The sequence below is a fragment of the Ursus americanus genome, chromosome 3 (assembly GCF_024610735.1).
Source record: "Ursus americanus isolate L20-20 chromosome 3, mUrsAme1.1.p, whole genome shotgun sequence".
Lineage (NCBI taxonomy): Eukaryota > Metazoa > Chordata > Mammalia > Carnivora > Ursidae > Ursus > Ursus americanus.
Genome location: NC_142129.1, coordinates 14,011,952 through 14,028,023, shown reverse-complemented (window position 1 = coordinate 14,028,023; position 16,072 = coordinate 14,011,952). Strand labels below are relative to the sequence as shown.

General features: G+C 41.8%; 1 protein-coding gene across 2 annotated transcripts in view; it reads right to left on the bottom strand.

The window, feature by feature from the left end:
• KDM7A (lysine demethylase 7A) overlaps nucleotides 1–12,352 on the bottom strand; it is an 84,476-nt gene extending 72,124 nt beyond the window's left edge. The window contains exon 1 of one of the 2 annotated variants that reach the window (XM_087860789.1): nucleotides 12,086–12,352. In XM_087860789.1, coding sequence (XP_087716915.1) covers nucleotides 12,086–12,279 — 194 coding nt within the window. In that variant the 5' untranslated portion in view covers nucleotides 12,280–12,352. The remainder of the gene's footprint in view (nucleotides 1–12,085) is intronic. The other variant, XM_045792524.2, reaches the window with a different exon arrangement.
• Nucleotides 12,353–16,072: the final 3,720 nt, after the last annotated feature.

Here is a 16,072-nt window from a genome sequence, read left to right as displayed (position 1 = left end):
TCATTAATGCTTTAGAGATTCCTATTATATTTATTTGTATACATATATATACAAATATATATATAATATATAAATATACATATATAAAAAGTATATATAAATACAAACATATATGTATATGTGTGTGTGCGAGTGTGTACATATATATATATACACACATATAACTTGCTCAGTGTTTATTTGTTCCTCTATGTCAGTTCTATTTGTCAATTTTTTATACTAAAAATAACCAAAAGCAGTAGTATTTTATTTATTTATTTACATTTTTATTTATTTGAGAGGGCGAGCACAAGTGGGGGGGGAGTAGCAAGGGAGGGAAGGGGCAGATGGAGAGAGAGAAGCAGACTGCTCCCTGAGCCCAACTCTGGGATTGATCCCCGCGATCCCAACCTAAAATGAAGGCAGGCGCTTAACCGACTGAACCACCCAGGCTCCCCAGGCAGTGGCATTTTAAAATCTAGATACAGAATAACATTTTTAAACTTAGGTACAAAGTATCACCAGAATACAATTTAAGTATCCAATAGTGAAGCATGCAGTGAAAAATATTTTTACATGAGGCTGTCTTCACAGCAGCTAATGATAAAGTACACTTAAGAATATGTTCTACGTATATTAACAGATGTAAGGGGGGAAAGCATATGGTTCTCTTCATAGATGCTGAAGAAGTCTTTTGATAAATTCAAACATCCATTCATGATAAAGACACTAAAAAATTTAAGAGGCTTTTTTAATATGATAAATTATGCCTAAAGCTAGTACCTAATATAACAAGAAAATAGAGGCATTTCTGCTAAAATCAAGAACAAAGAAAGGATATCCACAATCTCCACCACTATTTAACATGTAAGGGATATAATAAGCCTGTGCGATTAGGTTAGAAAATTCATTTAGAGACAGAATAGGTAAAGCAGCAGAAAAACGACACTCTATTTGCATACGATAGAATTTCTAGTGAACTGATGATACAACAAACTCTAACAATTCTTTTCATAAAATAGCAGGAAATAAAAGTAACATTCAAAAGTCAAATCTTGGGGCACCTGGATGGCTTAGTCGGTTAACCATCTGCCTTCCGCTCAGGTCATAATCCCAGGGTCCTGGGATCAAGGCCTATGGGACTCCCTGCTCAGGGGAGAGCCGGCTTCTCCCTCTTCCTCTGCCCCTCCCCCTGCTGATGTTCTCTCTCGAGATCTCTCTCTCAAATAAATAAATAAAATCTTTAAAAAAAAAAGTCAAATCTTCATAGATACAACCAATAACCAATGAGAAAATGGTAGAGAAAAGCCCATATATAATAGTAACAAAGAAAACAATACATAGCAATAAACTTATTAACACATGTGCAAAATCTATAGAAAAAAATTTTTTAACTATATCTGAAAGTCACATTAGTAGACTTAAATAAAGAGACACCCCTGTTCTTGGATAGAAGACTCAACATCACATAAAGTCAATTCTCCCTGAGTTAATTTAGAAATTCAATGTAACACCAATAAAATACCAAGAAGCTTTTTTTTCAAGTTTTTATTTTAATTCCAGTTAGTTAGCATACAGTGTTATATTTGTTTCAGGTGTACAATGTAGTAATTCAACACTTCCACGCATCACCCTGTGCTCACAGGGACAAGTGCCCTCCTTAATCCCCATCACCTAGTTCATATATCCCCCCACCCCCCTCCCCTATGGTAACCATTAAATTGTTCTCTACAATTAAGAATCTGTTTCGTGCTTTGAAATACCAACAAGCTTTAAAAAAAAAAAAAGCTTTAATTTATTTACTTACCTGAGAGAGACAGTGTGCAAGCATGAGAGTGGGGGAGGGGCAGAGGATAAGGGATAGGGAGAGACTCTCAAGCCAACTCCACGCTGAGCTCAGAGCCCCACCCAGGGCTCATTCCCACAACCCTGAGATCATGACCTGAGCTGAAACCAAGAGTCCAATGCTCAATCAATTGAGCCACCCAGGCACCCCAAAATATCAACAAGATTTTAATGAAATTAGGCAAGTTGCTACTAAAGTTCATATGGAAAAATAAACCTGCAAGAATAGCCAGATAAACACTGTAAATAACTAACTACAAGATTGAGATTAGTGTTACCAGACTTAAAAACATACAATAAGAGTCTCCATAATTAAAAGTGTGGTACTGGTACAAGAGTAGATAAACAGATCAGTGGAAAAGAAACAGAAAGTGCAGAAACTAATCCAGAAAAAGAATTTCAGCATATGACAAAGATGGCATGTCAAATTACTGGAACGAAGGTGAGCTTTTTTTTTTTTAAGATTTATTTATTTAGGGACGCCTGGGTGGCTCAGTTGGTTAACCGCTGCCTTTGGCTCGGGTCATGATCCCAGGGTTCTGGGATCAAGTCTCCCATTGGGCTCCCTGCTCAGCGGGGAGCCTGCTTCTCCCTCTGCCTGCCGCTCCCCCTGCTTGTGCGCTCTGTCAAATACATAAAATCTTCAAAAAAAAAAAAAAGATTTATTTATTTATTTGAGAGAGAGAGTGGGAGAGAAGAGCAGGTGCACAGGAGCAGGGGGAGGGTGAGGAGAAAGAGAATCCCAGACTTCGCCCTGAGCATGGAGCCTGAGGCCAGGCTCCATCCCAGGACCCTGAGATTATGACCTAAGCCAAAACCAAGAGTTGGAAGCTCAACTAGCTGAGCCACCCAGGTGCCCCTAATATAAGCTTTTTAATAAACAGTGCTGGGACAGTTGGGAAAATTTATTTAGAAAAAAATAAAATTACATCCCTATTTTTTACCATATACAAGAATAAATTCCAAATGGACTAGGGATCTAAATGTAAAAAAACAAAAACAAAAACAAAACCCAAAAAACAAACAAGCAAAAAACCCCAGAAGTATACAAGTTCTAAAAGAAAACACAGGTAAAAATCCTCTTCAACCTTGGAGTAGAGAAAAGCTTGCTAATCATGACTCAAAACCCAAAGCCAATAAAAGACTGATAAATAGGACTACATATTTTTTTTTTAATTTGCATGGCAAAAAAAAAACCCAAAAAACAAAAAAAAACCACAACACCATAGACAAAACGAAAAAAAAAAAACTACAAACTTGCAAAGAATATTTATGTATGTCACAAAGGCCTAACAGCCCTAATGTAAAGAGCTCCAACAAAGCTCTGTAAAAAAAGAGCCAGAAAAAGCTATAAACAGATAATTTTTTAAAAAAAGAAAATGGCTTTCAAATATATGAAATGTTGTTTAAACTCATTTGTAATTAGAAAATGCAGATTAAAACATACATACCATTTTTCACCTACTAGATTGGCAAAGACTAACAAATTTGAAAACACAGTCTCATAACAAGAATGTGGGGGAAAACGCATGTTCATACACTGTTGGTGGAAATGCAAACTGGCCCAACTATTCTGGAGGGAAATATGGTAATCTTAACAAAACATATGCACGTATCTTTTGACCAAGTAATCCCACTTCTAGTAATCTAACCTGAATAAACCTCCAACAATATGAAAGTTATGTTTTTTTTGTCACAATCTGTAATTGCAAAATATTATAAACAACCTAAACGCCCATACACAAGAGAATGGATGAATAAAACAGGGAACATCCACATGACGGAGTACTATACAGCTATTAAAAAGAACAAGGAAGAGTTCTATGAGCTGACATAGAATGATTTCCAGTATATATTATTAAGTGGGGAAAAAAGCAAAGGAGAGTATTTATCATAAGCTACCCTTTATGTAAAGGAAGTAGATATAAGAAAATACACATTATAATATCTGCCCATTTGTGGGAAAAGAAACAAAAACTCCACACCAGATAGCACTGGGTGTTATACACAACTAATGAATCATCGAGCCTTACATCGGAAACCGGGGATGTACTGTATGGTGACTAACATAATATAATAAAAAATCATTATTAAAAAATAAATAAATAAATAAATAACTCCACACCAGATAAACCAGAAACTAAAGAGAGGTGGGTGGAAAAGGGATGTAAAAGCATTCAAGAGATGAAGAGAGTGTGACAGTTCTGAGTATACCTTTTCATATGACTCTAACTTCTTAGAACCCTGTATTATTTTACATACTCAAAATACAAACCAATAATTAAAACCAACCAGGACGTGGGAGGAATCCAAAATGCAACACAAACAGTAACAAACCCAACTGTATTACAAACAAATGACATAACACACTGAACTGGGGGAGAAAAGAACAGAACCTAAGTTAAGTGTAGAAAACAGGGGCTGACTAGATGTTATAGATAACTGGAAATTATAGGCCAGATATTATAGATATATATTAGATATTGTAAGGTGAAAGATATTATAGATATAAAGCCGAGAACAAAAAAACTGATAAACAAATACTGTAATTTAGTCAGTAAATTTATTACAAGGGTATGGGTTAGCAAATCTAGAACTACTTTATGTATACACGAAGATGGAACAAAACATAACTATACTGTAGATAACGAGAGCGGGATTTCTCACTGCTGGACAAAAAAGTTACAAGTAAGGAACCGGGTAGTATTGGATTAGAATCAAAGTTATCATTTTGAAAACTCACAGGTTTTAAAACAGACAGACAGAACAAAAACAAAGATGTGTGTGCATAATAAATTTCCTAGCTCTGTCCCCCGAGAAGGCCTACAGCAATGAAGCCCCTAGTGCCAGGCCTTGGTTTCTAAAAACCATTCTTCAGTAAAAGAACCAGAGCTCCACAATAGCTAAATCGTGGAAGGAACCGAGATGCCCTTCAACAGATGACTGGATTAAGAAGATGTGGTCCATATATACAATGGAATATTACTCAGCCATCAGAAAGAACGATTTCTCAACATTTGCTGCAACATGGACAGCACTGGAGGAGATAATGCTAAGTGAAATAAGTCAAGCAGAGAAAGACAGTTAATATATGGTTTCTCTCATCTATGGAACATAAGAACTAGGAAGATCGGTAGGGGAAGAAAGGGATAAAGAAAGGGGGGGTAATCAGAAGGGGGAATGAAGCATGAGAGACTATGGACTCTGAGAAACAAACTGAGGGCTTCAGAGGGGAGGGGGGTGGGGGAATGGGATAGGCTGGTGATGGGTAGTAAGGAGGGCACGTATTGCATGGTGCACTGGGTGTTATACGCAACTAATGAATCATCAAACTTTACATCAAAAACCAGGGATGTACTGTATGGTGACTAACATAATATAATAAAAAAATATTATTATAATAAAATAAATAAATAAATATCATTTATTAGAAATCTACAGCAAATACACAGAATGATTCATTCCTAAGGGCATTTCTATTAAAATTATTATCATTACAAAGACATTTGTTCCCAAATTTACTTTATATAATTTTTCTAATGAATTAAATTTAGAATTAAAAGTATAAGTACTAGAAAGAAAAAAAAGTTATTAATTGCTAACAACATTAGCATCTACCCAAATTTAAGAGAATTAGAGAATGAAATTTTTAAAAAATGAGTAAGTAGGAGAATATTTACTAGGTACAAGATCAATGTAGGCAAAGTTATATGTATGAAGATTTTTTTTTATTATTCACTGTAAGTCAAAAAAATGGAAAAAATGCTTCATAAGGATATAATGAAATCATTTTGTTATAGCATGCCATGGAATATTATGTAAACTTTGAGAGTACAATAAATCTGCATATACAACATGAAAAAAAAAAAGAACCAGGGCTCACAGAAACACATACTAAAATCATCCAGGTTACCATTAAATCACACTATAATTAATGGCAAAAATTATAGTGTTAATATTAGTGGAAAAGTAAACAAGCACTATATTAATAAAATGTCACTTCCAAAAAGAATCAGAAACTTGGTAGCAGCTGCAAGATCAACACTGTCCAACTGTTCAAAAGCTGTGCACATTATCGTGGAGTTTGAATTGCTCAAACCAACCAAAGTTTGCTTCATAATCAAATTCCTCTATACCTGTTTCATTATTCTTGAGCCCCCACTTCAGATCATCAAAAATAAAGGCATTCTCCCCCCTGGATATTCAGCAAATTCAATTTCATACATAAGAACACAGCATATGAGAGCATACCAAGGAGAAATCTGCCCCAAACTTAAGAGTTTAAAAAAAAAAAAAAAAAAAGCTTGATGAGAGGACTATACGTCACCAAGCAGCCTCCAAGCAGCCTGAGATGAGACTCCCACAACAAAACAGATTTTGTTCAAATAGCAAGATCGAGTATATATATCCACTTTTATAAGTGAAACACATGAAAAGAATGCTCATATATTTTTTTATGATAAACTGTAATTTAAAAAAGATATTGAGAAGTTCTCTGTTTGTTCTCTTATAGGAAGATACATGTTCACCTAGTAAGTTTATGTCATAACACTGAAAGTAACTTTATCATTACAGGGAAAAGCATACAAAATCAATTTTAAAAATAATTTTTATTCCTCATTTACAAAATAAAAACACACTCCAATAAGAAATCCATTATAACAAAGATGAAAACAGAGTTAAATTATAAAACTTCTCAAATAAATATTTTATAAACTGTTCCCAAAGCAGTTATGATCGTTTTTAACATATTCACCCTAAAGACGGTAATTTAATAAAGAGCAAAAACAAAGGTACATGGTTCTAGATGTATCTCTCTGGGACCCTGTGGCATCTGTTCCGCCTATGCCCCCTTACACCCCAGGATAAAGACAGACAAGGAGGAAGAAACCCAGTACCATCTACTTATTGGTCAAGAGAGTGAGCTCAGGAGTCAACCCACCTGAATTCAGATCAGCTAGCTCTATGACCTTATAGTTTTGTGACCTTGGGCGAGTTAATGACCTCTCTAACCCTCAGATCCCATCTGTAAAATAGGAATAATAATAACACTTATCCAGCAAAGTTAAGAAACAGAAGTTGAAAAATAGATGAACTAATTAATACATCTAACACAGTCAGAACAGTGCCTCCTCGCACTTGGTATAAAGCATTCAATAAGTGTCTGTGTGAATTCCAGGACTCCACAGTGAGTCCCTGAGAAACTGCTACCCAAAAGCACTACTCTAGATAAATTTTTCTATTCTCATAAATGAAGCTCTTTACTCATTCAAGCTTCAGGAATAAAAATTAATATGCATTTGAAAATTAACAAAACTGACTCCAACTTTTAAAATCATCTCTCATCTGGATGATTACAATAGCCTTCTTCCTGGTCAGCCTGTCATCTTTACCTCCCTCCAGTCCATTCTCCACGTAGCAGCCAGAGCAAACCTTGTAAAGGTTAAGTCAAAGTCTTTACTCCTCTACTCAAAATACACCATTTGCTCTGAGTAAAATCCAGAGTATCTTGTGTTCAAACGTCTCCTTCTCAAGGCCTTCCATCATCTCACCATGTAAAAGTGGCCTTATACTATCCCCAGGCCTTACTTTTCTCCTAACTCAATTTCCTTTTCTTTTGTCATATATATTTATCTATCTTCCCCCACTAGAATGTAAGTTACAAGAGAGCAAGAACTGTTGTGTTCACTGCTCTATTCCTAGCACCAAGAACAGCGCCACACACACACTGCAAACTCTGGGCGGAAGCCAAGATCACACTTAACAATAAAACACAAGAAGCATTGTCCCATTAAAGACAGGGACAAGAAACGAAATCACAAAATACCACATGCCAGCTACCAAACTGGCAAATTATTAATTTTTTAAACTCTGAAGTACACTTCAGCCATTACAATAGTTTTTAAAAATCTCCAGCGCACATCCATCTCAGTGAATTTTTACATCTGCGTACACTATGTAACCACCACCCAAGATCAAGATTTAGAACGTTTCCTGAGCTTCAGAAGCTCCCTTGACTGGGCCTCCTCTTGGTAAATACCCCCGCAGAGGTAAGCACCAGTCTGACTTCTCTCACCCAATTAGGCCTGTACCTGAACTTGAGTATAAGTAGACTCAAACAGTATCCGCTGTTGTGGCTGGCTTCTTTTATCCAACCTTGTATCTGTGACATCTGCCCATGTTGCTGCATGTATCAGTCATGTACTCTTTGTTTAATAACTGGGTAGCATTCTATCTTATGAATATACCATAATTTATACAATCTACCACTGATGACATTTATGTTGTTCCACTTTGAGGATGATATGAATAGCACTACTGTGAACAATCCTGGGTATGTCTTTTGGTGGAAATATTCATTATCTGCCGACTGCAAAGTGTTTGCTTGGTTTTTGGGGGGAGAGTTTACCAATACCTTAGATTGGCGATGATGCAGGGAACTAGAAGTGGGCACTGCTGGTGAGAGTATGAAGTGGAATAACCTTTCCGGAAGACAGTCTGGCAACAGGCACCATAAGCTTGAAAATATCTCTGCCCTGAGACCAATAATTCTACTTCAAGGAAATTTCTTACTGAGTACCTACAAGTGCCAGATCTTCTAAGTGTTTTACATGTATTAATTCATGTGACTTATTCTAAAGAAATATTAGAGATGCTCACAATGGTTTATAAGGATGTCAACCATCCATCACTAGGAATTACAAGAAGTTAATAGTAAAGAAGGTAAAAACAACTAACAAAAGGTGAATGATCTTTATAATATACTGTACTTGGGTGAAATTAAGCATTATGCAGCCAATGAAAATGTTTTCAAAGAACATTAAAGACACAGGAAAAAGTATATGTTAATAAAAGAAGTTAGGTTCACAGTGGAATGCACAAAATGAATTCCAGTTTTTTTAAATATATGCATATACCTTAAATGTTAAAGTAGTGGTAATTCCTGGAAGACATGAGTACTTTCATATTCTTAATACTTTTCTGTACTTCCATTTTTTCTATATTAATTTTGTCAATCAAAGAGAATACGGGACTAAAAAGACTAGTAAACAAAGGTTTTTACATTCAAATGAGGAGACAGAAGACGTTATAACACAATTTAATTAGGGCAGTGATACAGTTTTGTATAGGATGATATTAAGAGTACTAAGGAAAGACCTCCAGCCTAGAGATTAGGGGTGGGATATTATCAGGAAATATCTCCATTGTCTTACTTCCACCAAGGGCCCAGAGAGGAAGAACTCCTTGTCTAGGTTGGAAGGAACCTTCCCAGGAAAATCCTGTTAATTTCTCAGCTCACTGTCCTCAGGATATCAATTACACATTGTACCTTGGCAAGTGTTCTTCTCCCCTCCCACTTAGAAAAAAGCCTTAGGCAGACTGAGGGATAGGAATTCCTGAACATCAAAGACGCAGGAGTTCAACAGCCTCAAACCTGGAGGAAGCTGGTCCCGTTCACTCCGCCGCCTGGCTGAAAAGCATCAAGGAAGAGCCCCTCCTTCCCTGTCAGGTTGAACGAGGGCAAAAACTTTCCAGATTTCCAGATGTCAGAAACTTCAGACAGAGTAAACTCATATTTATGCCAAAATTCACTGACTCGAGTTTAAAAAATTCTTCTACTTGAAGTAATAAAATCATCAAGAAATTATCCTGGTAATGGGAATTCTCTGTAACAGCACTCCTACTCCCCCCTTCCTTCCCTGCAGATGGACCACCCCTGGAAACCAAAGGAAAGTGGAGCATGGAGATTAAAACTATACCTTAGTACTTTAGGGGCCAATTCTCACTTAAGCAAATTATATTTGTTTAATAATTAATATATGAGGAACATTTTGATGTGTTCAATCTGTTAAACAATCACTCACGTCATAGTACAATAAATGTTATTTTCTCTAACATTAACCAAATTACTCATACTTCATTAAGAAACCTGATAAGAAGATACTGCTTTTGCAATGACAGGGCATTATTACTAAATTTTCTAATTCTTGACATCTGAACCACATTAAATTGTCAAGCACTGCTGGTCAAAAAAACCACATATTTCAGAGTCACCTGCACAGATATGAAGTCACACAAATTTATGTAGAACAGACTTGTTTTGGCCTCACTCTCCCTTCTTCATATATGCCCTCTTTATTTTCCCTTCAAACTTCTTCTGTTTTCAGGTTTATACTTAAATGTATTACAAAGTTTTCCATAAACTACCTGCAGTTTTTCATGGTTATAGTGTAAAATTACCTAAATTGAGGTAAATAAAATTCTAGTCTAAAATTTATTAACATTGCACAATAAAACAAGTTTCTTATGCAGCTAAAACAGTTCTTTGAAAAAAGTAAGTATTTACATAATCACCAGGGATTCTGGTTTTATCCTATATGTAACCTAGATTTTTGGATAATCTACTCTGGTTGCCTAGGGTATATTATGGGAACAGAGGATATAGAAATAGAACTGGCAAGATGTGGTATGTTCACATTTCAGTTTCTCATGTAATCAAAATACAGGGGGGAAAAACCTATTTGGAGTAACAAAAAAAGAGTTTTAGATAATTTATTCTTAATTACGTGTGGCAAAGTTGTAATAATATTTCCCGAACATAGACGAGACTGTGAACGATTACCTGATACACAAAATTAAGACTCTGTCTCTCTTGTACAGTGGCACTTATAGGGTTTTCTTTTTCACTGTTGTTGCTGTCGGAATTGTGCAACCTGATTAAATAAATCTACTTGAAGATGAAGTAAAACTAAATGTACCTAGCACTAAACGCTGGAAAGAACGCTGTAACGTAAGTGATTTTATCTCCCAGGGCCAGTAGAGGGAGACTAAGACATCTGGCCTGGTCGTGTAGTGTTTCTGTAAAATTGGGGAGGGGGAGAGGAGGCTGTATTTAAATGTCCTGCTGTCAATCAAAGGACACTTCCTACAATCACAGTCACCATATCTGCTATTAGCCGTGAGCGTACTCTCGTCAAGATACAACACCAAACGGTGCTCGCGTAACCTGCTTCACCTAAAGGTGACCGCAGGCTTTGCCACAACACCCAAATAAGGACTTTGGGAGCCCAACCCCAACTAGTTTCTTTGTTTAAATGCCTGCGAATCCCTCCCACGCCGGAGTCAAGAGGCTGTGGCGCCGCCCTTTATTAGCCTCACACTTTGATTACAAAACACACGAGTCGACGGCTTGGCGGCGGAGGCGGCCCGAGCTCTCACAAACGTCAAACCCGAAACGCAAGCGGCTGCGGAGGCAGAGGGCGACGCTCGCCGCCCCCGCCACCCGACCCAAAGTGCCCACCAGCCGGCGAAAGTTCGCCCGCACCAGGGCCCCGGCTGCGAGCCCCCGGCAGTTCGGGTGTCGCCGGCCCCTCGGGCGACGGGAAATTTCACTCTTTGTAAAGTTTGAGCCGCGGCGCGGGGGCGACGCGGGGGCTTGGGGACCGGAGGCTGTCCCCCTCCCCCGGGCCCCGCTGCCCACGCCACCGCTCCACCCCCGCCAGGACACGGTGTGCCGGGGTGGTGGGTGGGGGACACGGTCCGAACCGACCTGCCGGCCCGCCCGGGACCCCCCGCCTCAAACTTCCGACTGGCATCTTTTTAAGTCCCCGAGAGTGCCTCATCTGTTGCTCTGTTTACTCCTCGGAGCCCCGCCGGGCTGGCGCTGCCGACGCCCCCGTCCCAGTGCCCCGCGGCCGAGGAAGTTTGATAAAGACCGGGGAAGGGGGCGCGACGGGGACGGCGGGGGGGGGGGGGGGAAGAGGGCAATTTCTGGACACCCGGAGCTGGGGCGAGCCGGTCGCCGCCCGGAAGGAAGACGCTGCGGCCGGCCGGGGAGGGCGGCCGGCCGGGCGGCGACTCCGGCCCGGAGCCCCGGCCGGGCGGGGCGGCGGCCGGGCTGCGGGCGCGGCGAGGGGCCGCGGGCCGGCGCTCCGCCCGCCGCCTCTGCCGGCGCCTGCCCCGGCCGCGTCCCCTCGCCCCGGTCTCCCCCTGCCAACTTCTCGGCCGTCCCCCTTTGTTCCCGTTTGTTGTGGCGACTCTTCTCCTGGCCGGGCGATCCCACCAGCCCCCCTCTGCCCGCCCGGCGCCCGACGAGCCCGGGGCCCCGCACGCCCCGCTGCCCGGGCCGGGGGCTCCACGCCGGGGCCCCTCGGCGGCTGGCGCGGCGCGGCGGCCGGGCGGAGGGGGGCGCGGGCGGCCGGCGCGGCGGCGGCGGTTGGCCCGTGGCCGGCGGCGGCGGGGCTGGAGGGGGTTTATTTACCTGCCGTGGAACCAGTCCTTGCAGATATCGCACTCGATCATGAAGCGGTTCACGTCGTACGGCTGCCGGCACACACAGTACACCGGAGGGGGCGGCGGGGGCGCCGAAGCCCGGCCCGGAGCCGCCACCGACACGGCTGCCGCGGCGGCTCCAGCTGCTGCTCCCGCGGCCACCGCCGCCGCCGCTCCGGCCATCTTTAAAAAACACACACACGCTCGCTCGCTGCTCCGCTCGCCGACTGGAGCGAGCGCAGCCGCCAGCCAGCGCCGCCTCCTGCAGCAGCCGGAGCAGCAGCCGCGGCGGCGGCGGCGGCGGCGGCGGCGGCGGCGGCGCCTCAGTGCGCGCGCGCGAGGTCGCAGCCGGGGCCGGGGGGCGGGCGGCGGCGCGCGCACGACGCGCGAGGCTCCGGCCCGGCTCCTTCCGGCGCTCCGCGCGGGGCCGTGCGTCTCGCGCACGTCGCCCCGCCGCCGGCGCGCGCTCCCCGCTCCTTTCGCGTCGGCCGGGCGGAGGGACCGGCTGAAGGGCACGCGGGGCGGGGGAGGCAGAGGGAGGCAGAGGCTCCCTGAGGACACGCGCGGCGGCGCAGGGAACGCAGCCAGAGAAGGAGGACGGCGGGAGCGTGCGAAGAGCCGGCTTCAGCGTTTCTGAGAGAAAGCTGAGGCCGGGGAAGTTCCTGCGCAGTGAAGAGCGGCACACGCTGCGTCTGTGTCCTGAGAGGGAAACCGAGAAGTTAGAGCTCGGCCAGGGCCACCTCCCGACGAGGGGAGAATCCTTAGGCAATTAGCAGCCGCCCCGCGACCTCCGTGGGCCGGAGCCGAGGGTTAGCAGCGCGCCCTGCCGAGGTGCAGGAGTGTGCTGGGGAGTCACTCAGACTTCGAAAACGTCCCACCTCAGTTCCCACCGACTGGCTGGGGAATTAGTGTTGATGGAGCCGCTGATAGGTGAAGGAGGTGGTTCCCAAGAGGAATTCATTAACGTCTGCGAGCCGAGAGGGACCAGGGTGAAGTGTGGCTGGTGCAGAAAGGACTGGAGAGGACCCTGGCGTGTCATCAATAACACGACTTAGATGCGAATGCTTTCGAGTTCCAAGTTTGGAAGATGGGGACAAAATTCTTAATGGCAGTGACACGTCGGAAAAGGAATCCTACAAAAGCCGGATAATACGGTCGTTGGCACATAATAGGCCATTAATAAGTATTTTTGAATGAAGGGTAAGATTGATAAGAATAAAAACATCTAACAAATATTGAGTAGAGAAAGAATGCCTTGGAATCATGCGAGTTGGAAGGCATGTTAAGGATTATTGAATGAGATGTTTGTAGCGGAATTTCGCAGGCATTTCTAACATCGGGGAAAGCCCTACAACTCCCATATCACCCAGCTCCAGGCAGAGAATCGCTGATCTAACCTCTTTTTTATAATTGAGGAAGCGAGTAACTTGCCTGAAGACTTGCAAATCTAAGCTGGAGCTAAACTTTCCATTTCTTGATTATGCACCCACTCCTTTTTCAAAAAATCCTTTTTAAATGTAGAGGTTGTGTGTAGGGGGACAGCAGTGTGTAAGGGAAGGGGAGGCAGCAAAAGCTGTCATGTTGGACTTGGGGTGAGAAGGGCGTCCACACAGGGAAGTGGATTGGTATAAGTGCCCTCCTCACCTTGCTGGAGGGGCCATCTGGCCTTGGGAATTCAGCATGGGTAGGTGAAGAGGGCAGCCAAGCAGAGGAGGGGGCAATATCGGTGGTGGGAAATTGGTTATGTACAAGAGTATTGATCCAATAAGTAAGGGAAATGGGAATCAAATTTCTTACTGTTGAGAGGGTTACAATGGAAAGAAACTAGAATGAACCTTTTGGTAGTAGACTGATAATGGAGGTATCAATATTTATATAGGTGTATAAGTACATATATACTCTGTACACTGAGAGAGTCTGGGAGTAGTGACAAAACAAAACAATGAGTACAGATCTTGGCTTCTCAATACCATTCTCATTTTCCTTTTTGGCAAAATGGCTGATTTCAGGACTGGAGAAGAGAAGTACAGGATGAGCCTGGAGCCTTTAGTTGTGCCAGAAAATGAGGACATGCTCAAAGACTGATGGGGCATGTCAAAAGGACACAGGCCGACTTGTCCCACTGGCCTAATCTTTGACAAATTGAGGTTCAAAATTAAAAATGATAATGTATTGTAACCCACTGAATAGCATAGGAAACCATACAGATGTAAATAAACATAAATTGAAAATCTGAAAAAGACTGGAATATTTTACATACCTTCAAATTAACTTCCCATAAAGTTTTTATTCATCACAAAGGGAATTAGAGTAATCTTACAACAGAGAGAGTCTGGCAGACACCATCTTAATTACGTGGTCAAGTGCCATCAGTAATGGGGCAAATCAAAATTGTGCACCAGCTGACAGGATCCAATGAGAAGCATACTAACATCACTTTTGTGTATTTCTTCCTGGTCTACTTAGATGAGTCTAGCTTGGAAATGCAACATCTTAAAAGTACATCAAGAAATCAGCATGAATGAGGGACGCCTGGGTGGCTCAGTTGGTTGAGCATCTGCCTTTGTCTTGGTTCATGATGCCAGGCCCTGGGATCGAGTCCCTCAGTGGGAAGCCTGCTTCACTCTCTGCCTGCAGCTACTCCTGCCTGTGCATTCTCTCCCTGTCTTTGACAAATAAATAAAATAAAATAAATAATAATATTTTTAAAAAGAAATCAAGAATGAAAACACGATAAGGCACACAAATCTGTAAGGAAAGGTTAAAGAAATTGTAAATACAAAGATTGACCTTGAGAAGAAAAGGATGAAGGCTAGAAGTCTGAAAAATGCCAAAATTTTAGTGACAAGCTCCATGCATAGTAATTAAGTGCATATGCTTGAATTCCACAATCTACTATCTCTGTGACAACTTACTACTGGGTTTTAGTTTTCTCATTTTAATGGGGATGATAAGAATATCTACCTCACAGGGTTGGTTTCATTAAAGGAGATAACAAAATGCTGGCCACAATTCTTAGTACATAATAACCCATATAGCTGTTAGCTATAATTATGTATAATTATTTTGCTTGTTTATTAATAATAAGACTGAAGAGCATCTAGAGAATTAGAACAGAAGCCTAGGAGAGTATTATCCCAAAAACAAGGGGGAAAGAATTTCAGAAAGAAAATATCTCGATGAAAGATACCCAGCTCCATGCCATCATTGGTTGGCAATGACTGTGGGGCTCCCTCTGCCTTTCTCCTTTGCAAGATCTCTAGTACCTGCAGTAGATCTTTAATTTTCATATCAAGTCTAAGCTGCTCTGTTGTCCACTACACTTGTCCTTAAGCCCTCATTTCTCTGAAATGTATTCTCCAACCTAAAACTTTTCTTCCTACTGCTACCAATACTTGTCTATCTCCATGACCATGTCTGCTATTCTCCCTTTTTCTTCAAAACGCTGTTCAAAACCGGGCCTCTGACAATACTGTGTACCTATATATATATAAATATAATTTGCATATTGCTTGTGTGTTACTCAGATTTTCAGTCAGTGCCTATACTTTTTTTTTTTCCCTAGGGGATAACTAATTTCCTTCTAACAAATTCAGGAACTGAAAGAGGCTGTTTCCAAAAAGCTTTACATATTACAGGAAAAACATGAATAATGAGAAAAAAATTTTAACAAAAGAAGGGTTATTAGTAGAACATTTAGCAGTAGCTCTGGATGCTTCTGTGGTGATGAAAGTTAGAAACCATTTGTCCTATGCAATTTATTTGGGGATCCTGAAAGAAATTACCTATCCCAAGTGGTTTACTTCATCAGCTTGCCAGGGTGCATAAAAGTCCCACGTACAGAGTCAACCCTTAAAGGGTCTTCTCTCCTCAAGGCTCCTGAGCAAACACAGATATAAGGTGTAAGAGGTATCCGACTGATAGTGATTCCTGTCGAACAGTAACACTAAGAAAAATTCTAGGGACTGCGGGTTTC